Consider the following 26,243-nt stretch of genomic DNA (forward strand, 5'->3'; position numbering starts at 1 on the left):
TAACTTTTTCATACTTTCATTTTTTGAAGTGCTTTCACTTCAGCAATAATCTGCTGACTGTTTTCTTTAAAACAAGACCAAACTTAGGTCTATATTCCAAAGCATTCTTGAATTACAATAATTTAAGTTCGAATAGTGCATTTTAAATAGAGCTAGTTTAATCCCTTTTTATACCCTAAACAGGCAACGTGTCTCAGGAGACATACATTTTAAACGTGCTAAATAACAACATGAACAACATATTACTTACTTTTCTCCTTCAGCACCTTAAGACAATGTTCACAATTAATGTTAGCAGTAATCTTTTTTTTTTTTTCAGAAGAACAGCAAGTTTTATATATATTTACTTATCTCAAAATCTGAATGTTCTGCACCACTGGCAGCCATATTGGATTTAGGTCAGGCTGACTAATTGATCACAAAAAATTTGAAGCAAATCATGTGACCAGCATACTCAAGACAGACCAGGCTGTCATACGTGATAAAAGAATTTGATGAAAAAATCGTTCTTATGCCCCAAAAAAGACAATAAAAACTATGTATCTCGTGAGACACGTTGCTTGTTTTAATATTCATAAAATATGCCGTCGTCATTAAATATATCTTGCATCGCAATAAAGAGAATTTGAGGGTAAATGTCATGAAAACAATGTAAAAATGCAATAAATCTTATTGATCCTAAACGGCCTTAATTTTTCTTTGCAAAATTATGATTGAAATAATTCAATGCAATTCTCAAAGACTGGAAAGTGATGTGCAAATAAGTAATAATAAACATTTATTTAGTTTAACGTATAATAAAAAACATTAAACCACAGTGAAAATAAATCTTGCAGGGGTCAAGGGTACAAAATGGTCCCACAACAAACTATTAAAAACTTAGTATTTCCAAAACACAGTCCAATTGTTCTAAAACATAATGCCTTTACAAATTCGTTCATGTCTTTTAGTACATTCGCATACATTTCCCTAACATGTGATTTAATAATTGGTTTATTAACTGACAATTGTTGCGTTTTTACTGTTTTAAGTATAACTTCCCTCTTTATGTTCATCAAAAGAAAGAAATAAAACAGCACTGACCTTCCAGGTTAGGAAAAATAGTTCTTACATGCAATTATCTTTAAATCCAAAAACATAAAGTACCGTTAACCGTTAAAGCAGTATTTGGGGTTTATGTATTTGCACCAATGGGACAAATGGCAGCAACAAGACAATTATTTATTATTATTCAATGGACCACAGTAGGTGCATTATGAAATAATCAGAAAATTACAAAGTGAAATACAGAACATAATAGATGGAAGTAACATAACTTACAACATAAAACCAGAAACACATAATAACATTGCTGGAATGTGGATTCTTCACGTATTTCTTCTGGTTTGCTCACAAACTGTAGAGCTCTTGAATCGTTTGATCCAGGACTTGATGCATCTCCAGGTTCTGCTGTTTTGACTCAGCCAGACTTTCTGAAATACACCAGCATTACAAGATGTGAATTTACTGATTCCATATAAACATCACTGATTGCCAATATCTGTGCAATTTTTGTAAACAGATTTCATAACAAACCTGCTCCCTCCAGGCCTGAAACCAGTAAACCATAAACCGCAGCTGGGTTATGGAAGTACAATCCCATTCGATTTTTTTAACGATAATTCATAAACCTTTTTAAATACAGTAATACAATGTGCTCTGAGATTTTTTAAGTGATAATATATGCTTATAGGAGCCACAAGAGTCAAACTATTTTAAATAAAATTTGTTATCATGGAAATGGAAACCAAGTATGTGACCAAGTGTTCTTGTCAACCTTAATATGTTGCATATATTTGAATATTTTGCAGTAAAACATTTGTATAAATATTTTGAAAGTCTCCTGAGTTCTTACTAAATATTAGATAGGAGTACTACAGTATGCAATATTATATCATATCAAATTCATAGCTAAGTCAGCATTTCTCCTCTTCTCAAGCATGCTTCCTAATCCAGCGGTCTCATAAACCTTGTATATATTACAAATATATTACATTACGAATATACATCATGAATGTTGTTGGCTCTAGGAATTGCTTTTGTTCCAGTATTGTAAGTCATTTTGCATAAACGTGTCTACTAAATGCATAAATGTAAATGTAAAAGCATTATGCTGTACAAAAGAGGATCATTCACATTTTTAATATAAAGTAATTATCAATTGTGTTGTATAAAAAAGTTGATAAGTGCTTCTTTATTACGAAAAGAGCTACAAAGATGACTTAAAGGAGAAAGATTAAGACTAGACTTAGAGAGGCAGGAAATATGTTATATTCGTAAAAGCAAGAAATTGAAAACAAGTGGGACTGTTTAAAGAGCAGAAAATATTTATTACATTTTAGAGGAATAACAAAACTTTAAAAGACTGCAAATATGTAAGGCACCAGGGTGAGCAGAGAAAGACTAACAGAGGCACAGCCAATCAGATCGCCACAGGGTAATTTATGCAGAGCAGCAATGCTTGATTGAACGAGAAGGCTGTCAATCACAGTTCTGATTTAGTAATAATGATGCATCTTTGATGCACTCCATGATATTGAGGCACTCATAATATTAAGCTCAAGCACTGCTGACACATAAACCTTTTATAATGAGGTCATATCATTGAGTGCAAGATCCAGCTCTTCACTAATGGCCTTGTAATTCTGCTTCTGAGCATAGACTTCATCTGGAGGTCAAAGGTCAAGAGCAGAAAGGAGAGGCGTTTCAGCAGAGGATGGAGGAAGCAGGAAACAGGAACAGGAAAAATAAAGAAAGGGAGGAAAAGAAAGGAAACAGTCAGTTCAACAGGTCAGAGAGGACAAGACAGAGCACATCAAGTCTTTGGGCAAAATCTTGGGCTGCGCCCGAAATCGCATACTCTCTTGAGTAGGTACTACAGTTGTCCATGCGTGGTGATGGCGGTGGATAAGAGACGCATGCCTTTGGTGTGAGAGACCCGGGTTCGAATCCACTGTGAGACACCAATGTGTGCCTGAGCAAGATACTTAACCCTAGTTGCTCCAGAGGCGTGCGACCTCTGAAATATAGCAATTGTAGGTCGCTTTGAATAAAAGCGTCAGCTAAATGTAAATGTCATTATCATGTGACAGCTGCCATTCATAAATCCTCTCCCATGGCCTCATGGGATAGTAAAGTGTCCATCATATGCACACTTCAGAGTCTCACTGGATGAATCCGGTCATTCGGGTATTGTTCCTCTTTTATGAGAACTGTGAAATTGGACATACTCCTTTTGTCACATACTCTCTTTCGCCTACTATATTTTAGGGAAGTATGCGATTTGGGATGCAGCCTTGATTTTGTTTTTGGGCTCGTCTAGAACAGGTTTTCATCTTTGAATGTTTAAAATACATAATTTTCCCCATATTCTCCATTGTTGCAGCTCCTCTCTTCCCAGTCTGTCATTAACGCTCAGTTTAGTTCCTGTCTCTGTGAAGCCCCTCCTTCTGAAAAGCGCACTGTGCTCTGATTGGTCAGCTGGAGCAGTGTGTTGTGATTGGTCAAGTGATACGAGTGTGTTTGGGAAATGTCCCGCCTCTTACCATAACTGCCAGTTTCAACACACTACTAACTAACTCAACCAGGCCCCGCCGCTTTATTCTGCGTATGCCTTGGGCGTTTGCTTAATTTATTACTATGTCACTTTATACGGTGTAGATTGTTTCAAAGCAACTTCATCAAATTTGAGAACAATTCAATTATAGCTCTTAACAGCTCTACAGAAGACAATAGTGTCATTATTCAGCTCAATTCAGTTACATTTTTGATTCAATTCAGTTCAATAACAATGTCAATGTTGCAAAGTTCATTAATTCTAAAATAAATTCAATTTAGCTATATAGCAGCTCTACAGAAGATATTGTATATTGTACAATAGTGTCATTATCCAGCTGTTTGATAACGTAGTCAAGCCAAAGGCTAACCATATCAGCTACCGTTATTCGTTAGCCGTAGTAAGCGATATATAAAACACATTATGATTCTGATATATCGACTTTTAGATAACTCGCTCTTCCACTTCTTCCGAACCAGTGTCTGGTTCAAACATATATGGCTTAATTAAACCATTATTTCCACTTGCCATCGTGCAGCATTCACTACAGTAAAGTTGAGCGACTGGATCTCTGAGCTGGTGTGAGTGAGTGGAGGCGGGGCTAATTTGCATATTCATGTTTCTGCATATACTAAATGAAGCACGAGTGTGGAGTTACATTCAAGCTATTTTAAAGTCGTCATGAAATCAAATTTTACCATTCGTATTTTTATATGTAATATTGTAGTGTTTATTATAAATATCTGTGCACTATTAAAATTCATGTACCCTTATAATCTTTAATCAAATACGTTACCCTTCCCTCCCCCCTCGAAACGACTTCTCTTCTCTTCCGGTCAAAATCTATTACTAGAGGGCGTTGCTATCGTGTATTTATAACTAGGCAATCAGCCGCCTCATCTTGGTTCGTGGGAGGCTCATAATTATGGGGTGATTCCTTCTGGAAAATTTGGCTGCTCGTCCTCGTTCTCATCGTCGGGTTCCTAAATTAAAAATGCTTCAAGGGAGGTTAACGGTGTGAGTCCGGTAGAGAGAAATCCTCCACAACTGACTGTAAACTGGCATTCAAATCTGCCTCCATTTTGTTAGCAACGCCCAACCTCCAACGATCCAATCAATTCCCAAAGGACGAAATCAAGCCCCACCTTACATTTTTTTCTAATTTCAGAAGCCGTTTCACTCGGATATACGTCACAATAAGGAAAAAAGGACAATCTCAACTTGCGTTTCATGACAACTTTAAGGTATGAAGAAATTAAATTTAAATGCGTTTAAATTAGGGCTGTGAAAAGATTAATCGCGATTAATTGCATCCAAAATATAAGTTTGTGTTTACATAATATATGTGTGTGCACTCTGTATAATTATTTTGTATATATAAATACACACACATGCATGTATACATTTAAGACATAATATTTATACTTATATATAATATAAATTATAAATAAATATATACAGTATATACATGCAAATATTTCTTAAATGGATATATACATGTGTGTGTATTTATATATATATATACACAAAATAATTATACACAGTGCACACAAATATATTATGTAAATACAAACTTTTATTTTGGATGCGATTAATCGCGATTAATCTTTTCCCAGCCCTAGAAATGTATCATTTTGGTAACATCAAAACAGATGAGTTTTAAGGGATAAAAGGATTGACTACAGGGGGACTTATAACAGGAATAACAGGTCAAACATGCTAGCACTATTACCGCTCTTCTTTCTTTCACTACAATGAACAGACCAATAAAGCTTGACTGCACACAGTCAAAGGGGACAAAGGTTAAATTCCAGCTGACGGTATTAGTGACGTCATTAGTGAGGGAGGAACAGTTAATCACCGCTGGAGAACTTACCCTCAAGGTCATCGATGGCCTTTTCTAGTTTAGCCACCGACCTTTCAGCAAACTCTGCACGAGTCTCGACCTGAGGGGAAAAACACAGAGAAAGATTGAGTGAAACGTCAGAGAATGGCCATGAAATATACTCTACACAAAATGCAAATGCATGTGTGTGTCCATTATACATTTCATTTATCTAATAATGACACATCTGGTTTAATGCAAGGAATTTCAATCGCCCCCTAGTTCAGTAAAATAAGATTGCACGTGGCCATGGATTGGCATCTGCATCGTGTACTTGTGTAAAGCATGCTTCTGGAATAAGATGAAAGATTTGGATGCAAAACTATAAGAATAAACAGTTGTTTTAGGTTCAACTTTCTCACCTCTTTCAGTTTATCAGTGAGAACTTTGATCTCGTCTTCATACTTGTCCTCTTTCTCTGTATACTACAGAGAAAACAAACAAAAGGTTATTTAGACTATTGGTTCTCAACTTCGCTTTAAAACTCAGTAGCAACATAATACCAGAATTGTTTATTGTGCAAAAGTAAATTGAATTGTCAAGAAATAAATATTACAAATATTGTTGGCTCCCTGATGAGTTGCTTAGTTCTGCTCTAGTAAGTCGCTTTGGATAAATGCGTCTGCTAAATACATAAATGTAAATAATGTAAATAAAATGTATTGATATGACAATATATTACAAAAATACTACTATGACATAAACTGAATATGAAAATTCACAATTTTGTAAGTAAATAAACAATTGCACAAGTGTGATTTACCAGCTTATCTTTGAACAAACTCTGAGCTAAATATTGTTTTATTATTAGCCATAATTCATAGTGGCGGATGAATTTGTGCAGAGTTTGACTGGACGTCAACATACATTTCTTTTAATACATTTTATTCTCACTTTGAAAAGTTCATAAGCTTATTTACTTAACTGTCCTAATTATGCATGTTTAAATGTTTCGTTGTATTTAACTACAGTGAAATTAAGCTTTTGATTAACTTTACACTTTACACCGAAATCCGTTTTGCCCCGTGGAATTATGGGTCATAAGTCAGCTGACTTACCTTATCAGATTGAGCTTCTAAGGACTTGAGATTATTGGTTACATTTTTCAGTTCTTCCTCCAGATCTCCACCTTTACTGTAAAAAAAATAAATAAATGTAAAATGTTTGCATTCTTCACCTTTTTACAGCTTGAATGGGAGTTCCTGACCAAGTATTTTAATAACATCAAGAGTCGTTTTCTGCTTATCTATATTGATCATTACGTCATAATCCATTAACTTTCAAATATTTAGTCCGTTTTTCAACCAGCTTAGATCAGCAAGACACTATAAAAGCGTGTTTCTGCCACATAATAAAACAAATTATATGTAATTATTCTGTCTTTATTTCTCGCAATTCCAAGTGTATATCTCAAAATTCAGATTTTATATCTAAACCGGTAATTTCAAGAACAAACCTCAGAATTGTGAGAAACCACCTTAAAGTGAATATAAAATCAAATTAGACTACTTCATGTTCCCGGTCTAATACTGCACAATTCATCAGTGCATGTTATTCCAAAGAAATTTTTTTTTAATAAAAATGTCAGCTTGCAACTACAATGGGTTTTGATCTCTGTTGCATGTTGACTTTAAGCTGGTTTTTCTAGTAGAGCACAGACCTGTACTGAATCTGTTTAGGTAAGCAACTTCTGATTGGTTAAAGAAGACCTATTATGCCCTTTTACAAAGTCTTGATTTTGTTTTCTGGCTCTAAAACAGGTTTTCATGCTTGAATGTTCATTATTTGTATAACATTATTTTTCACATATTCTCCATTGTTGCGGCTCCTCTCTTCCCAGTCTGTCAGTAACGCTCTGTTTAGTTCCTGTCTCTATGAAGCCCCTCCTTCTGAAAAGCACACTGTGCTCTGATTGGTCAGCTGGAGCAGTGTGTTGTGATTGGCCAATCGGAAATATCCCACCCCTTACCATAACCACCACTTCAACTTTCAAACTCACAACTAACTCAACCAGGCCCCGCCCCTTTATTCTGCATGTGAATTATTTAAATGAGGAATATTGTGACGTGTTCCTTCCCGGAAGAAACTCCGTTAAATGTTAAATGTTAAAACAGCAACATTACACACTAAAGAAAGATGAACATGTAAAAAAGCACATTAGGTCCTCTTTTAAATCTGTTTACTGTGTTGAACTTAGTGAGTACTAACAGTTCTGCAATCTCCGCTCTCTCTTCTGCCCTTTCCAATTCACCCTCCAAAATCACCAGCTTACGAGCAACCTGCAAACACACACACAAATTAACTCAGAGAGGATATTTACAGAACCACTCGTGATTCAAATGATAAAGTGTCTGTAAACTGTATTATAAGTGTGTGTGCGCCTGACCTCCTCGTATTTGCGGTCGGCATCCTCAGCGATGTTTTTGGCTTCTTTGAGCTGTATTTCCTGAACTTCCATTTTCTCCTCATCTTTCATCGCACGGTTTTCAATCACCTTTATGCCCCTGGATGCAAAACACACTGTAAAGAGGGAGACCTAATCTGGCGGTAGTTTGGCTCTGGCTCTGACACACACACACACACACACACACACACTAATTTGACGCTCCTCTGTTACCGCTATGGTCCGGATGCACACATGACCCATAGCACTTGTTCATTCAAACTTAACATCGCCCTGCTACAATTAACTCACATTGCATACATATACATTCAGATAGGTTTACCAGTTCGTTGAAGTGACAGAGATTAAACGTCAAAATAGCGACAAATGCGCTAAATCGGCAACATTGTAAACGTGATTGTTGGTAACGAGGGCTATTTATAGCGCTCTGTCACGTCTCCGCAATAATGGCGCAACCCGGAACGGAGGATACTTGTGTTGTGTAATGTGGGAAATGTTGTTGTGTTTATACTTAATTTAAGTCTTAAAAGAAGATTACGTGATGCTGGTATGCATTTTATGGGTTTATTTATGTTTGGTGTTAAATATTGGCCGCATTTATACTTGAGCACTGTGAAATGTTATATTCCGCCTGGTTTTTGTTAAAGGGATAGTTCCCCCAAAAATGTAAATTCTGTCAGTAATTCCTCTCCCCCATGTTGTTCAACCCCGTAAGACCTTCGTTCATCTTCGGAACACAAATTAAGATATTTTTGATGAAATCTGAGAGCTGGATCACTCCTCCATAGGCTTCTAAGGGATTGAAATTTGCCAGCCCCGAAAAGTTATTAAAGACATCATTAAAATAGTCCAAGTGACTACAGTGGCTCAATCTTAAGTTTATCAAGCGACGAGAATACTTTTTGTGTGCAAAAACCAACAAAAATAACGAATTTATTTCAACTATTCATTTCCTTCTCTGTGGGCCTCGAGTCAGTTCACTAGTGTAACAGCGCAGCGCTTCTGAATGCAGTGCGTCACTGAATGATTATTTTATTGTTTAACCTTGTAATGCTGTTCTGCAACAGTCTGTATTGTATAAAGCGATACAGAAATGATGTTGACCTGAACTGACCCTGTGTGCACAGATTCATGTGTGAGTATGTGTGTGTGTGTGTGTATAATACCGACCTCTCGCTCTCATCCGCCGCCTTCTCTGCCTCCTCCAGTTTCTGAAGAGCAGTGGCCAGCCTCTCCTGAGCCCGGTCCAGTTCCTCTTCCACCAGCTGGATCCTGCGGTTCAGAGCGGCTACGTCACCCTCCGCCTGTGCACATACAGAGAAGCAGTGGTTAAAGATCCTAGTTATAATCGAAAGGAATACGGGGGGTCAAATATCATTAAGGAACAAGTGGCGCTCACTGCAGAGCCAAATGATCTACCCATTACGCCCAGAGAGGGGTAGCTGGGCATCAAGCTCCGTCCATTATGACCAGAGAGGTGGAGCTGGGTGTCAAGCTCCGCCCATTATGACCAGAGAGGGGGCACTGGATGTCAAGCTCCGCCCATTATGACCAGAGAGGGGGAGTGGGATGTTGAGCTCCGCCCATTATGACCAGAGAGGGGGAGCTGGATGTCAAGCTCCACCCATTATGACCAGAGAGGAGGGGCTGGACATCAAGCTCTGCTCATTATGACCAGAGAGGAGGGGCTGGTCATCAAGCTCCACCCATTATGACCAGAGAGGAGGGGCTGGTCATCAAGCTCCACTCATTATGACCAGAGAAGAGGGGCTGGGCATCAAGCTCCACCCATTATGACCAGAGAGGAGGGGCTGGACATCAAGCTCTGCTCATTATGACCAGAGAGGAGGGGCTGGACATCAAGCTCTGCTCATTATGACCAGAGAGGAGGGGCTGGACATCAAGCTCTGCTCATTATGACCAGAGAGGAGGGGCTGGACATCAAGCTCTGCTCATTATGACCAGAGAGGAGGGGCTGGACATCAAGCTCTGCTCATTATGACCAGAGAGGAGGGGCTGGACATCAAGCTCTGCTCATTATGACCAGAGAGGAGGGGCTGGTCATCAAGCTCCACCCATTATGACCAGAGAGGAGGGGCTGGACATCAAGCTCTGCTCATTATGACCAGAGAGGAGGGGCTGGACATCAAGCTCTGCTCATTATGACCAGAGAGGAGGGGCTGGACATCAAGTTCCGCCCATTATGACCAGAGAGGAGGGGCTGGTCATCAAGCTCCACCCATTATGACCAGAGAGGAGGGGCTGGACATCAAGCTCTGCTCATTATGACCAGAGAGGAGGGGCTGGACATCAAGCTCCACCCATTATGACCAGAGAGGAGGGGCTGGACATCAAGCTCTGCTCATTATGACCAGAGAGGAGGGGCTGGACATCAAGCTCTGCTCATTATGACCAGAGAGGAGGGGCTGGACATCAAGCTCTGCTCATTATGACCAGAGAGGAGGGGCTGGACATCAAGCTCCACCCATTATGACCAGAGAGGCGGAGCTAGGCATGTGAAAGCTTTCTTCCCACAAAGAGTGAAAGCTCATTCTTTCAGTTTGACTCATCTGAATGAGAGATTGTCCTCTCTGGCTCCTGCACAGATCACACTGGGCCTCACGCCTCAAACACGCATGACATTATCATACCATTTTGATTCCTTAAAAGTCACAAAGCAAAACGGCTGCAAGGAAAATATCAAACGCTTTTGGTCTTCAATGCACAAATATCTTAAGTACAGTTACATTACGTTTAATTTAGTATTTAATCCTATACTGTATAATATTTTATAAATGAATTTAGAATTATCAACATGACGAAAACTTTGCTGATAAACCCAATCAACTACATGCCGTCTGTTTTACATCGCTTTATATGTTGTAAACTACAGAACTTTTATCATAAAGCTAAGCACTTAAATAGCATATATAGCAGATATAGAGCAATGACTGATATGTATATGCATTTTATGTAAGTATTCTGCTATATAAGATCTCATTTACATTAGAAGCTATCAGAATTTCATCTTACTTTTTGTCCAATACCAGCATCTGAACCAAACTGCATATCAGGGAAAGCAAGAACTGATAAGAATGTAAATGTGTACCTTGAAATGCAATGTAAGTCGCTTTGGATAAAAGCGTCTGCCAGATGCATAAATGTAAATGTAAATATCTTTGCTCATTTTGAGTCTCTGAATGAAACTGAGGTGTTTTTTTCTTCCATGATTATGAGCTATTCTCACTATATGAGCCATAAAAGCATGATGCATCAAATATGATACAAAACATGCAAACTTTAAATTATATTTTCTTTTATATTTGATCAAAGGGTTCAATAAAGTGTTCAATTAAAAGAAAAACATTTTTTTCTGATTATTATTCAGGCTTTACGTGCTTAATGTCTCTCCTAGACACAAATGACTAAATGTTTTGTCATACAGCAAGGGTTTAGAGCTATAAAATGAATGCGAATAACAGCTCAAATCATTTGAGACTAAGGTCAGTAAGACATTTATCCACGAAACCATTCAAAAGTAAATTGACTAGTGCTGATTCTCCTGGCGAGCATAAATCTGTTCTCTATCTGCTGGAGGTGAGGAGCCAGATCATAAATCCTTCCAGATCATTGCATCTGCTGCATGTATTAAGTAAGTGACAACTCGTGCCTTTCCAAAGCTGTATGGCTGAAAACACATCTGGGTCAAGAGATTCAGACCAAACTGCAACAAATTAATAAGACAGGAAGTGAGGATGTAAAGAATGTAGGTTTGCTGCTGTATTCTATTGTTAGAAGAAAAGGTTCTAAATGGAACTTTAAAGGGTTCCGTCAGGCTCTTCATATATAGAACCTTTTAGGGGTTTCCATCATGGCATCATGTTATGGGTTTAGTTTAATGTTTAAAACAGGTGTAAGTGAGCAGAAATGATGATGAGGTGACAGGTTTGATGTTTGATGTGGTCCAGATTCATTCATGTACGCCCACTTCAAAGATAACATTTTTCTCACCTCCAGGTTAAAGTGGTTTTTCAAACCCACCCTGAGAGACAGTATTTAGTGTGAACATTCAACACCCATCAAGTTAAAAGTATTTTAAATCACGCCAGAAGTCCATTTCTGCAAACCTTAAAGTCTTGACTACAAAAAAGCCTAAACTTTTGAACATTTTTCCACCATTATTGCTCAAGTTCATTTAACACTAGTTGACTACAGAAGGGCATGTGGTCACATTATGGGGTAAGTTGTCACAATGGGAACCTGCTGTTTATTGGCACTGATTTGTAGCCATATTCAACAATATAACAACATATGTTCAGCAAAAGTAAAACAATTATAAAACACAAAACAACTGTTGTGACCAAAATAAACTAAAGAAGAAGAGGATAAAATTACAAAATTTAAAACACGTGACATTTAGCCCTGATGAGGTGTGACAACTATAGTCCCGGTCTCACCTATTGGAATTTCTGAAGATAAAATTCACAAAAATAACATTCTCAGATATAAACAACTGTAAAATAAATCAAGCAAGTGTTCAACTTCACTAACACGTTCACTAAAGTGTGACAACTAGCCCCGGTCTTCATTATTTGTGTGTTCAGCGAGCACTGAAACGAGTGAAAATCGTCAGACAACAGCAGGAGAGAAAAAAAGAGGAGGAAAGATCATGGATTCCTCACTTTCTCTCGCAGGACTCGTTCATTGTCCAGTTGCGTCTGCAGAAACTGCGCTCTGTCCTGCGCCTCGTCCGCCTCATGCTGCAAACACTGGATCTTCCTCTTCACGGCGTCCAAAGACTTCACAGACATCTCCAAACCTTACAAAACACCTGAGCGAAATGTCCAAATAAATAACTTCATAAGTAAAGGGCGCAGATGTGGATCCGCTGCTTAAAAAAGTCGCGAACTTTCCATTGGCGCGCGGCGCTGCAAAATGAGGAATCCTGGAAAAAAGGGCAGGAATGCGCAAAAAAAAGGGAAAAAGAGAGAGAGAGAGAAAGAAAGAGTCCAATCCCAGGAAGAAGATGCGGGTTTCAGATGACACTGGGGGTGGGTTTCCTGTTTGACTTCTGCTATTATGTGCTGACTTCTGGACATATTTGGTGTTTCTTATGAATGACCACTTGTGATTGCATCAGGTCAAATCTTCAATGCACAGAAAATAAGCACTTTTCACACTAGTTTAAATTATTTATTCATTAACAATGTTAACAGAGGACATACATGCATCATTCACAGGGAAATTTAGTCATTTTTCTGAAACTCATGCACATTTACAACACACTCTCAGATATTATTTTGTGGAAATCCCCATATAATACATTGGTTAATAACCAATGATGCCCAATTTTTTCACTCATTTTTCTATAGTATAAATTACAAACAATTACACCCTAAATGTGATTTTTAAAGCTTTGCATTTTAAAAACAATCAAAAAATAAGTTACATAAATATTATACAACTAAGTTAACATGCCTGGAGAGTCTTTTGTTTTAATCCTTATATCCTAACAACAGAAAATGAAGTGATGCCCATGAGATGGCAAGCTATTCTACATCGTATTTAAATCATGCATCTATTATTATTTACAAGAATACACACAAATGCATAAGATATTTAAGTGGATCTGCACGTGAGACACAGTTAGGCTACATCTGCTCGGTCGCTCGTATACACACATACACACTCGTAGGAGGAGGTGTGTGTTGTTGTGTGATTATTGGCCCTGATGAATTTCACACGCTGAGCTAGGAAACACGTTCTCAAAGTCCAGACAGAAATAGTTATATTGTCTGACTCATTAAAATATATGATAATCGCATGAGCCACGTTGAAACACATTTGTAAAATGTGATAAACACACACCTGTGACTGTGAGTGCACCTTTTATATCAATGCTCCATTGCTTCACATAGTCAGACTGATGAATTGCATTACCCCATTAGAATACTTTACCCCAATTATTATTAATATGCCATTATTTATTAAACCATGATGGGTAATCCAATGCTTTACCCACTGTTTTATAAAAGCAAGCCAAGATGATTTTATCACAGTTAAGGTTGTTTACCTATAGGGTTAAATCAGTTTATAATGGCTGATGGCCTTAATCAAACCTCAGTGTAAAGACAACAAGAGTGAGTTATAAATCAATTCATTATAAATGAGGATTCATTGCATGACGCTATTGCAATCGCATTTGTGTCCCATTCAGTGAATTCCAGCACGTGTGGGAGAGTATTTTTGCAAATGGTTTAGTGAGCTGCAGACGACTGGAGGGTGTGTGTGTGTGTGTGTGTGTGTGTGTGTGTATGTGTATGTGTGTGTGTGTGTGTGTGTGTGTGTGTTTCTCCCCCATGAGTTGGATTCATTAGATTCAAGGGCTGAAGGTTCATTGTTTGCTTTAGTTGAATTCCTCACATTCCTGTGTGTGTGTGCGTGTGTGTGTGTGTGTGTGTGTGTGTGTGTGTGTGTGTGTGTGTGTTTGTGTGTGTGTGTGTGTGTGTGTGTGTGTGTGTGTGTGTGTGTGTGTGTGTGTGTGTGTGTGTGTGTGTGTGTGTAATTGTGAGTGAAAGGAAAGAAATGAAGTGAACTTCATGCTCTGCACAGACACTGTTGCATTGTATAGAAATATTACACAAGCTAAGAGATTTTGCCATGCACCGTGATCTGATTTAGGAACATCTGGATTTTTAAATCTAATTTGTCAAAATAATGAAACAGAAACAACCTATCAGTATTTTTAGAGCTTGGGTTAAGTCAATTATCTATAATTTAAAAGAAATTGTTCAACAAAAATAAAATAAAAATAAAGAACATCTCTGTTCTAAAACCTAGTGAGCTGTCTACTGCATCCTAACATTCAATTTCAATTAACTTTGTTTTAAAACACAACAAAGAATTTAAAACAATTGTTTTATGATTGTTAATGAGATAATACAACACATTATAAGTTTATTTATAAAGCATTATGCATGCATTATAATGCATTAATAAAACCCTTATGATGCATTATAAATACATGCTTTATCTGGTACTCTTAAAAGTTATACCAAACGCACTATTTTGTAAGTATTTGTAAGTGCTACAATGTATGTTGTTATGATTATTTACCAGATGATACAACATATTATAATGTTGTTTTAAGGCATTATGCATGTATTATAATTCATTAAGAATACCCTTATAATGCATTATAAATACAGGCTTCATAGAAAGTGTTACAATGTTTCTTTTTTTGTTGTTGCTTTTTCTTTGTGAAATTTACTAGCAATTTCTGAGTGAAACTTGTTTCAGCGTGAATCCTACAACAAATGTGTGTCAGTGTCGTGTATTTAAAGCAATGCATTCTGTGATTGTCTAAAGAATATCTTAGAAAATGGTGTCTAAGTTTTGGAACAGAGCTTATTTATTCATTTTCCACACATTGAAAACATGATGCATTCAAGCTATGGCTTTAGGAGACTTATAAAATATATAATATCAGTTCATGCATCAAGCTGTCAAATTTATTTATATGGTGCTTTTCACAATATAAAAATCAGCTTTGCAGAAAATCATGACGTTAATGTTTATAATATCTTAAAATCTTCATGCTTTATAGCCATATTTAACAGATTAGAGCTGAATGATAATATTGTGTACATTTAGCAACGATTCAAGCAATTTAGATTTGCTATATATATCACTTTATGTGAGTGTACGTATGCGGAAAAAGTTGAACATGCAAATTTTATATAAAGAGCTAGGGGATAATAATTTATTCACTTTAACATGAAAATTAGCCCATGATTTACTCACCCTCAAGCCATCCTGAGCTAGAATTTTACTTTGTAACGTGTTAAGTATGAATATTTTTCATTTCAGAAGGCTTTTATTAACCCCCCTGGAGCCGTTTGGAGTTTGTTTATCATGGATGGATGCACTTTTTTGAGCTTCAATCTGTTGGTTGCAATCCACCGCCATTATAAAGCTTGGAAGAGCCAGGACATTTTTTAATATAACTCCGATTGTATTCGTCTGAAAGAAGAATGTCATATACACCTATTGTCACGGGTGGTGTATGGCAGGAAGCACGAGGAGACGAGGAATTCAAATAAACAATAAACTTTACTATAAATCAAAACAACAAACAGGTACAGGCAGACAGAGCGGATGCAAACACCAGTTAACAGACGAGAACCGACAAAGACAGACTGAACAGAAGAAACTAAATACAGAGACAAATGAACCATAATGATGTGAAGACAGGTGACACAGATGATGATAACGAGGAACAGGCTGGTAAGTGAGGGAGTGAGTTCAGGTGTGGAGACAAGGAGGATTCTGGGAAGTGTAGTGAAGATGACTAAGACAGACCGGTGCAGACGAAGACTGTGACAGAATGCCCCCCTTCAACAAGGCACGACCTCGTGCCGTAGAACATCAATGGGGTGGGGGGGGGGGGGCGGGCGCCCTGAAGGCTGGCCAGGGCGTGGCCAAACTGGGACGGGAAGCCTCCAGGGCGGATCAGGAAGTGCAGGCGGCCATGGCGGAGCAGGACGTGGGCGTGGCCAGGGCGGAGCAGGACGTGGGCGTGGCCAGGGCGGAGCAGGACGTGGGCGTGGCCAGGGCGGAGCAGGACGTGGGCGTGGCCAGGGCTGAGCAGACGAACCCTCGGGCGTCCAGGGTGGAACGGTCGGACCCTCGGGCATCCCGGGCGGTGAGGACCCTTCGGGCGGCCATGGCGGTGCGGACCCTTCGGGCGGCCATGGCGGTGCGGACCCATCGGGCGGCCATGGCGGTGCGGACCCTTCGGGCGGCCATGGCGGTGAGGACCCTTCGGGCGGCCATGGCGGTGAGGACCCTTCGGGCGGCCATGGCGGTGAGGACCCTTCGGGCGGCCATGGCGGTGAGGACCCTTCGGGCGGCCATGGCGGTGAGGACCCTTCGGGCGGCCATGGCGGTGAGGACCCTTCGGGCGGCCATGGCGGTGAGGACCCTTCGGGTGACCGTGGGTCCTTGGGCGCCCACGGCGAGGGCCTATGGCCCCCCCCAAAAAAATTAATGGGGAGAGTGACAGAGTCATTACAAGTCTCTGGGCTGGACGGAACCGGCGGTGAAGGCCCGGCTATGCTGGATAGAACCATGGCGGTGAGGACCCGTCGGGCGGCCATGGCGGTGAGGACCCTTCGGGTGACCGTGGGTCCTTGGGCGCCCACGGCGAGGGCCTATGGCCCCCCCCAAAAAAATTAATGGGGAGAGTGACAGAGTCATTACAAGTCTCTGGGCTGGACGGAACCGGCGGTGAAGGCCCGGCTATGCTGGATAGAACCAGTGGTGAAGGCTCAGAAGGGCTGGACGGGACCAGCGGTGAAGGCTCTGTGCTGGACGGGACCAGCGGTGAAGGCTCTGTGCTGGACGGGACCAGCGGTGAAGGCTCTGTGCTGGACGGGACCAGCGGTGAAGGCTCTGTGCTGGACGGGACCAGCGGTGAAGGCTCTGTGCTGGACGGGACCAGCGGTGAAGGCTCTGTGCTGGACGGGACCAGCGGTGAAGGCTCTGTGCTGGACGGGACCAGCGGTGAAGGCTCTGTGCTGGACGGGACCAGCGGTGAAGGCTCTGTGCTGGACGGGACCAGCGGTGAAGGCTCTGTGCTGGACGGGACCAGCGGTGAAGGCTCTGTGCTGGACGGGACCAGCGGTGAAGGCTCTGTGCTGGACGGGACCAGCGGTGAAGGCTCTGTGCTGGACGGGACCAGCGGTGAAGGCTCTGTGCTGGACGGGACCAGCGGTGAAGGCTCTGTGCTGGACGGGACCAGCGGTGAAGGCTCTGTGCTGGACGGGACCAGCGGTGAAGGCTCTGTGCTGGACGGGACCAGCGGTGAAGAGGGCTTCGAGCTAGGTTCATGGGCTGTGACGAATGTGTGTGCTGCCCACACACACAAAACAGCCATGGATCTCACAAGGAGCACTGCCTCCTCCAGAGCTGGCTGGACGGTCTCTGGCTGGACGGTCTCTGGCTGGACGGTCTCTGGCTGGACGGTCTCTGGCTGGACGGTCTCTGGCTGGACGGTCTCTGGCTGGACGGTCTCTGGCTGGACGGTCTCTGGCTGGACGGTCTCTGGCTGGACGGTCTCTGGCTGGACGGTCTCTGGCTGGACGGTCTCTGGCTGGACGGTCTCTGGCTGGACGGTCTCTGGCTGGACGGTCTCTGGCTGGACGGTCTCTGGCTGGACGGTCTCTGGCTGGACGGTCTCTGGCTGGACGGTCTCTGGCTGGACGGTCTCTGGCTGGACGGTCTCTGGCTGGACGGTCTCTGGCTGGACGGTCTCTGGCTGGACGGTCTCTGGCTGGACGGTCTCTGGCTGGACGGTCTCTGGCTGGACGGTCTCTGGCTGGACGGTCTCTGGCTGGACGGTCTCTGGCTGGACGGTCTCTGGCTGGACGGTCTCTGGCTGGACGGTCTCTGGCTGGACGGTCTCTGGCTGGACGGTCTCTGGCTGGACGGTCTCTGGCTGGACGGTCTCTGGCTGGACGGTCTCTGGCTGGACGGTCTCTGGCTGGACGGTCTCTGGCGGAAGAAGCTCAGGAAGGTCGTCAAAAAGCTCAGACTCAGGCTCGGCAGAACATGACTCAGGGCCCACAGTGAGGGAGGATCCACAAACCCACAGAGCTCTGTCCATAAATTCAGCAAAAGAAAGATTTAAGTCTTCTAGCAGCAGTATCTGGGTTAGTGGATCATCCAGTCCTCTCCAGAACCGCTGCTTTAAGAACTCCTCCTCCCAGTAAACGTCCTGATGCAGATGCAGGTAAACTGCAACAAATTCCTCCAGAGAACTCCCATTCTGATTAAATAGCAAAGCCTCCATAGCGTCCTCCATATTTTGGTCGGTTCTTCTGTCACGGGCGGTGTATGGCAGGAAGCACGAGGAGACGAGGAATTCAAATAAACAATAAACTTTACTATAAATCAAAACAACAAACAGGTACAGGCAGACAGAGCGGATGCAAACACCAGTTAACATAGACGAGAACCGACCAAGACAGACTGAACAGAAGAAACTAAATACAGAGACAAATGAACCATAATGATGTGAAGACAGGTGACACAGATGATGATAACGAGGAACAGGCTGGTAAGTGAGGGAGTGAGTTCAGGTGTGGAGACAAGGAGGATTCTGGGAAGTGTAGTGAAGATGACTAAGACAGACCGGTGCAGACGAAGACTGTGACACCTATGGCTTGAGAGTGAGTAAATCATGGGCTAATTTTCATTTTAAAGTGAACTACTTTAAGTAAGTTACATTTTGCGATTAAAGTTGCAACATCAGTTTATGGATTGGTTTTCTGACTAAAAAAATGCATGCAATGCAGTAAGTCGGTTTGGATGAAAGTGTCTATAAAATGCATAATGTAAATGTAAAAACATATACAGCACAGGAGTCAAAATGAAATGCTCTTTTCGAAGCTTGATGTGGTGTCATTGTATGGATTGAATAAGCATTTCATAATAAGCTTATTATTTATACAGTCCCTTTAAGAATTGTGCAGCACATTATCTCCCAGTTGAAAGAATGCAGCTCTGGGACGGTGGACGTCACGTCCAGACAGTCTTTTTAATAATGTTTCTCGGTTGTGCAGTTCTGGCTCTCATGCTTTGCGGTCTGGATTTTCTCCCTGTGGGTTTAAGAAGTGGCTCTCGCCCTAAATATCCATTTCCTCAGCATGTGAGCCCGGATTCCACAGTTAAACAAACAAAAAAAAGGCAGATGAGTTCCAGTAAGTCTTGCTAGAAAATTGCACACTGAAGATGTTTGACGTCTGTGGGGCGTCCGGTAACAGAATGACTGGGAAAGACATTTATTCGAGGCTGTCAACGGTAGCCGAAAAGGAATGTGGGGAAACTTTTTCTTCCCATTTTTTCCACATGGAGCTGCTGACATGCTCCCACTATGATTAAAGCACCTTTGTCACAGGAATGAGAACAATCTGTCTGAACCTTCGCATCCCGACCAGGTGCAAAGATTTGCCACATGGATATAAAAGCTATGAGGGAGTTATTATTGTGATCACATGTGTTTTTGATTTTGATGATGCTGTTTAACCGAAAACTGTCGTCTCTTTGAAGAAAAAGTATGTTATTAGTAAACAGCGTCTAACGCTTGAATACTCACGTCTGACGCCTTTTTCTCAGACAGCTCCAGCTTCTCCTGAGCCTCTTTGAGAGCTTCTGAATATTTATCCAGTTCATCTTCAGTTCCTTTCAGTTTCTTCTGTAGACCAAGCAACTCATCCTCGAGCTGATGAAACAAAACCAACAACAGAACATATTAACATGGACGGATAGATTTAAAGAAATTTATTTATTAGGATTTCAACCCCTTTTAGATGGATGAATGGATGGATGGATGGATGGATGGATAGATGGAGGAAGGAAAGAAGGATGGATGGATGGATGGATGGAGGAAGAATGGATAGATGGAGAAAGGATAGATGGAGGAAGGAAAGAAGGATGGATGAATGGAGGAAGGATGGATAAATGGAGGAAGGAAAGAAGGATGGATGAATGGATGGAGGAAGGAAAGATGGATGAATGGATGGAGGAAGGATGGGTAGATAGATGGAGGAAGGATGGATGGAGGAAGGATGGATGGAGGAAGGATGGGTAGATAGATGGAGGAAGGATGGATGGAGGAAGGATGGATGGAGGAAGGATGGGTAGATAGATGGTGGAAGGATGGATGGATGGATAGATGGAGGAAGGATGGATGGAGGAAGGATGGATGGATGGATAGATGGAGGAAGGATGGGTAGATAGATGGTGGAAGGATGGATGGATGGATAGATGGAGGAAGGAAAGAAGGATGGATGAATGGATGGAGGAAGGAAAGAAGGATGGATGGATGGAGGAAGGCTGGGTAGTTAGATGGAGGAAGGATGGATGGATGGGTGGATGGAGGAAAGATGGGTGGGTAGATAGATAAATAGATGGAGGAAGGATGGATGGACGGATGGATGAATGGAGGAAGGATGGATGGGTAGATAGATAAATAGATAAATGGAGGAAGGATGGATGGATGGATGGATGAATGGAGGAAGGATGGATGGGTAGATAGATAAATAGATAGATGGAGGATGGATGGATGGAGGAAGGATGGATGGATAGATAGATGGAGGAAGGAAGGAAGGATGGATGGATGGGGGAAGGATGGATAGATAGATAGATGGAGGAAGGATGGATGGATGGAGGTAGGCTGGATAGATGGAGGAAGGAAAGAAGGATGAATGGATGGAGGAAGGAAGGAAATATGGATGAATGGATGGAGGAAGGATGGGTAGATAGATGGAGGAAGGATGGATGGAGGAAGGATGGATGGAGGAAGGATGATGGATAGATAGATGGAGGAAGGAAGGAAGGAAGGAATGATGGATGGAGGAAGGATGGATAGATGGAGAAAGAAAAGAAGGCTGGATGGATGGATGGAGGAAGGATGGATAGATAGATAGATGGAGGAAGGAAGGAAGGAAGGAATGATGGATGGAGGAAGGATGGATAGATGGAGAAAGAAAAGAAGGCTGGATGGATGGATGGAGGAAGGATGGATAGATAGATAGATGGAGGAAGGATGGATGGGTGGAGGAAGGATGGATAGATGGAGGAAGGAAAGAAGGATGGAGGAAGGATGGATGTATAGATAGATAGATAGATAGATAGATAGATAGATAGATAGATAGATAGATAGATAGATAGATAGATAGATAGAGGAAGGGTGGATGAATAGATAGATAGATGAAGGAAGGATGGACTGGTGGATGGATAGATAGATGGAGGAAGGATGATGATAGATAGATATATATAGATAGATAGAGGAAGGGTGGATGGATGGATGGATGGATGGATGGAGGATAGATAGATAGATAGAGGGAGGATGGATGGATGGATAGATGGAGGAAGGGTGGATGGGTGGATGGATAGATAGATAAAGGGAGGATGGATAGATAGATAGATAGATAGATAGATAGATAGATAGATAGATAGATAGATAGATAGATAGATAGATAGATAGATAGATAGATAGATAGATAGATAGATAGATAGATAGATAGATGCACTCAAAAAAATCCGTGTGTGTTGGATTACATGAATGATTTGTGTTGCATTAACTGACACTGGGATGTTTGTTAGTTCCCAGCATGCTTTGCATATAGCTGAATTAAGACAGAATAAATCTTGAAATTAAGTGTAATTTTATGTGTTTTTTAGAAAATGAGGAAAGGGGAAGACTTTATTGTGTGCAATTGTGTTTAATGTTGAATTACATTGCAATTATTAGAACCATTTAAATTACACTGGGTTACCATTGTGGAGAAGAGTAGAGCATTTGGGTAGGATCTGGACTGATTCAAATAGTTGCAATTCTGATGCAGAAAGAGCATATTAAACTTGGCATTTATTATGTCAATAAATGCTGTTATTAGCTAATAGCTAGCTGTGGTCCAGTAATTCATTTGAGAAATTATGTAAATACAGCATACATTTATTTTTTAGTGCAATTTTAAATAAACTAAAACATGTACACCAAACTTCACCGGTTTAAGTTACAGGGAAGCAATTCCATTGATTTATTTGGACTCATTCAGTTGAGTTGTCACAACACAAGGAGCTTACATATATTCAAAAAATATCATTAACCTTAATACAAAATAATTTGCTTGTGTGGAACCACTATCCATAATTGAATTAACTTAGTTTAAAGAATATTTTTTTTGAGTGTAGATAGATAGAAAGCAAATGAAAGTGATATCATCATTGTTTAATCTTCATTGCCCTTTCAAGAAAGTTCAGCGAGAGAGTTCATGTTCATGTGTTGACAGTTCAGTTTATTTTCAGATCCTGCAAACAGTGCATCTACATGAACTACACGAGTCTCTGAGGCCACACATGTGAAACACAGGCTCAGCATTATTAAACTGATCAGTGTGTGTCCTCAGAGACGCTGATATTACCGTCTGCAGCTGCGCCTCAAACATCAGTGAAATCTGCCACTGTCAGACTGAGAGGGCTTTATTCTATCTGACACATGTGTGTAGAGCAGATCTGTGCTGGAATTCTGTTCGTGTGATTCTAATTCTAGAATCTGGAATCTTCTAAACATCATCACTTACATTCCATTATCACTTACATTCCATTAACTCATTTATTAGCGACACCGGTGGCCGTTAAGTGAACTGCAGCAGCTCTTACTGCTCGTGCACAAGAGACTGAAGGTGTTTCAATGCCCTAATATACAACGAAGTTATTTTTCGTTCTTCACTTAGAGGTAAAAATAAGCTAGAAAACCTTAGTTTGCCGGGATATACGAACATCCAGACGCCGAACACACTGCTGAGAGCGACGTTTAGATGAAGGTATAAAAATGTGCTGCGCGCTTTAATACACAATAATAAACACAACAGCGGTGAGAATAAAGCAGCAGTTCAGAAAGCATGATCATATCGATGTGGATATGTTTACACCAGCTCTGCGATTCACTGACATCATGTCGACAGATGAGGTAATTCAAATTACACTGTTATGAGTGAGACTATAGACTAAAGGGCCTATATAGTTCTGACTATGTGAGACTATATCTTGAATTAATCCCTTTTCTTTGCATGACACATTGACATTACAGTACAGGTCGGCTCTTTCAAATTCTGCATTATCGTAAACATTAATTTAATATGTCATTGAAATTCAGAGAGGCTCTCGGGAGCGTCACATGATCACAATAGGAGTTTTCCCGGAAAAAACGTCCCGAGTCCTTTACATAAAAATCAGTCTATACAGCCTTTCATAGACAACCTAAAAAAGTCAGGGAAGGTCTCGTTTTTTTACGATTCATTACCAGCTGTTTACACATTGGCAATAATAATAATAATAATAATAATAATAAACGATGAATACATGAAAATTCTTTAAAATGGCCTTGAGTGAACTGAAATTGTTTATAATACAGGCATGTAGCTCTGGAATGTGTGGGAATGTGAGAGGTTTGTGGGATGCTACATGTAAACATCTCCACACACACACACACACACACACACACACACACACACACACACACACACACACACACACACACACACACACACACACACACAGAGAGAGGGAGAGAGAGAGAGAGAGAGACAGCTGGCACGCTTCGGGATTATTCCTGCTCCTATAGCCCTGGATATCATCATCCCTCAACGGTGTCTGGGAAATGAAGCCCGAGTTCCCAAACTATGTCTCCTTAAACTATTCAGATTGTGAAAAATTATTCAGAAATAGAGATTTCTTTGGCTGGATGGAATCTTACTAGGCTATACAATTGAAATGCATAATCTTTAAAAGGCTTTATTTTTGTGTGTGTAAATGGCTAAATAATTTTTTTTTTTTTATCATATACTGATTAAATCATGAAAATCATAGGTGTTAAATACCAGAACGTTGATTGAAAAATAAAAGGGACTAATGATGTCGGATGAAAAAGAAAGTCATTTCAGAAGCAGAGCGAGTGACTATATTTTGATAAGACTGAGAAACTAATTTCATCTCATTTAAGCATGTCACAGAACTGAATGTAGTGCATTTTAGCGACCATAAAGTCACTATAAAGTATTTTGTTAACGTTTTTAAGCATGCAAACTTTTAAATAACTTGTATATCAAAGTAAAACCATATCACTCTAAAAAATGCTGGGTTGTTTAATCCCAACTTTGGGTCAAATATGGACAAACCTAACTGTTGGGTTACATTTTTAAATTACATTTTTAACCCAATGTTTGGGTTTGTCCATATTTGACCCAAATTTGGGTTAAAACGACCCAGCATTTTTTAGAGTGTAGTATTATACCATAGTGTCTGAATAAAACCCTACCACAAGTACTTTAATCTCAGTTAACAAACATCAACTCCTCGTCCTCCTCCTCTCACCTGTTTGCACTTGTCTTCCGCTGATTTCTTATCAGACTCGGCCTGTTCTGCCCGGTCGATGGCGTTCTCCTTATCCAGCTTCAGCATCTGCATCTTCTTCTTAATCGCCTCCATTTTACTCTTTTTGCTCTTGGAGTGTGTAACCAGAGAGAGACTGAAGAGGAATCTGAGAGCTACTGGACAGAGAGAGAGAAATCCCAGCGCTGGTCCTCGTGAGATGAGAGTGAGAGTCACACTGAACTGAAACACTGCAGCCGATGGTTTAAACCTGAGTCTGAGGAGGCGAGACTCATTCCCTGGTGTCTTTTACTCAACACACACACACACACACACACACACACACACACACACACACACACACACACACACACACACACACACACACACACACACACACACACACACACACACACACACACACACACACACACACACACACACACACACACACTCCTCAAACCTTTTACCCACAGAAAAGTCAGTAGATTCCCATATTAGGAGTGAGTAAACAATCTTCTACTAAGGAAGATGTGTTTACTGGCTCCTCATGCTTCATTAAACTAGGCAAACTCACTCTACTTTTTTAAAACAAACAAAGAGTTTCTCAGTCTTATTAAAATATAGTCACTCGCTCTGCTTCTGAAGTGACTTTCTTTTTCATCCGACATCATTAGTCCCTTTTATTTTTCAGTCAACGTTCTGGTATTTAACACCTATGATTTTCATGATTTAATCAGTATATGATAAAAGAAATAAAATGTCATTATTTAGCCATTTACACACACAAAAATAAAGCCTTTTAAAGATTATGCATTTCAATTGTATAGTAAGATTCCATCAAATTGAATTGAATAATCTTTACATATTATTCATATTTTGAATTAAGAATTTTTAATTAGTAAAAAGAAACATTTTGTTTTAATAAAGAGTTATAAATAAAGAGTTTAATAAAACATTTTGTTTCAATTTCAAAGGAACAAGTGAGTGGACTGTTTCAGTTTATGTTATTCGTATTTATAAAAAAAAAATATATATGTTTAAATTTATTAATTTATATATTTATGACTAATTGTTCCATTAAGATTTATACAAAATGTTTTATTAATCTCTGTTTTTTTACTAATTTAAAATTCACAATATGAATAATATGCAAGGATTTTTCAATTAAATTTGATGGAATTTTACTATTAATTGAAATTCGTACATTTAATAAAACGACTACTTTCTTTCGAGGGTATAGTCAGTAAATCTTAAATATCCTGATGCATTCATGTTGCACAGAAATCTCATAAAAAATCGTCTCAATTACATAAATAAATATATAAATGATGAACTATTTATTATTTATTTAATAGTAAATGATATGTTATTAATAGCCTATATATTAATTTATAACATTTATGTAATAATAAACAAAA

The 26,243-nt window shown here is 40.2% G+C and overlaps 1 protein-coding gene across 4 annotated transcripts; it reads right to left on the bottom strand.

Moving 5' to 3' along the window:
- Positions 1-750: 750 nt before the first annotated feature.
- tpm4b (tropomyosin 4b) lies at positions 751-25,286 on the bottom strand. 4 transcript variants are annotated; one of them, XM_077222334.1, is made up of 9 exons: positions 24,826-25,286; positions 20,042-20,167; positions 9,055-9,188; positions 7,867-7,984; positions 7,689-7,759; positions 6,539-6,614; positions 5,843-5,905; positions 5,472-5,541; positions 751-1,472 (listed from the first exon to the last, which is right to left on the bottom strand). In XM_077222334.1, exons 1-9 carry the CDS (start codon positions 24,937-24,939, stop codon positions 1,390-1,392), a joined length of 855 nt encoding a protein of 284 aa, XP_077078449.1. In that variant the 5' UTR covers positions 24,940-25,286; the 3' UTR covers positions 751-1,389. The 4 variants fall into 4 exon arrangements, with proteins under 4 accessions (XP_077078449.1, XP_077078451.1, XP_077078452.1 ...); XM_077222335.1 differs by lacking the exon at positions 751-1,472 and adding an exon at positions 2,349-2,707 and having other exon boundaries at positions 24,826-25,272; XM_077222336.1 differs by lacking the exons at positions 20,042-20,167; positions 24,826-25,286 and adding an exon at positions 12,567-13,003.
- Between the last annotated feature and the right edge of the window lie 957 nt (positions 25,287-26,243).

Source organism: Siphateles boraxobius, unplaced genomic scaffold (genome assembly GCF_051911475.1).
Source record: "Siphateles boraxobius isolate OS27281-9 unplaced genomic scaffold, OSU_SipBor_1 86, whole genome shotgun sequence".
In the NCBI taxonomy this organism is placed as follows: domain Eukaryota; kingdom Metazoa; phylum Chordata; class Actinopteri; order Cypriniformes; family Leuciscidae; genus Siphateles; species Siphateles boraxobius.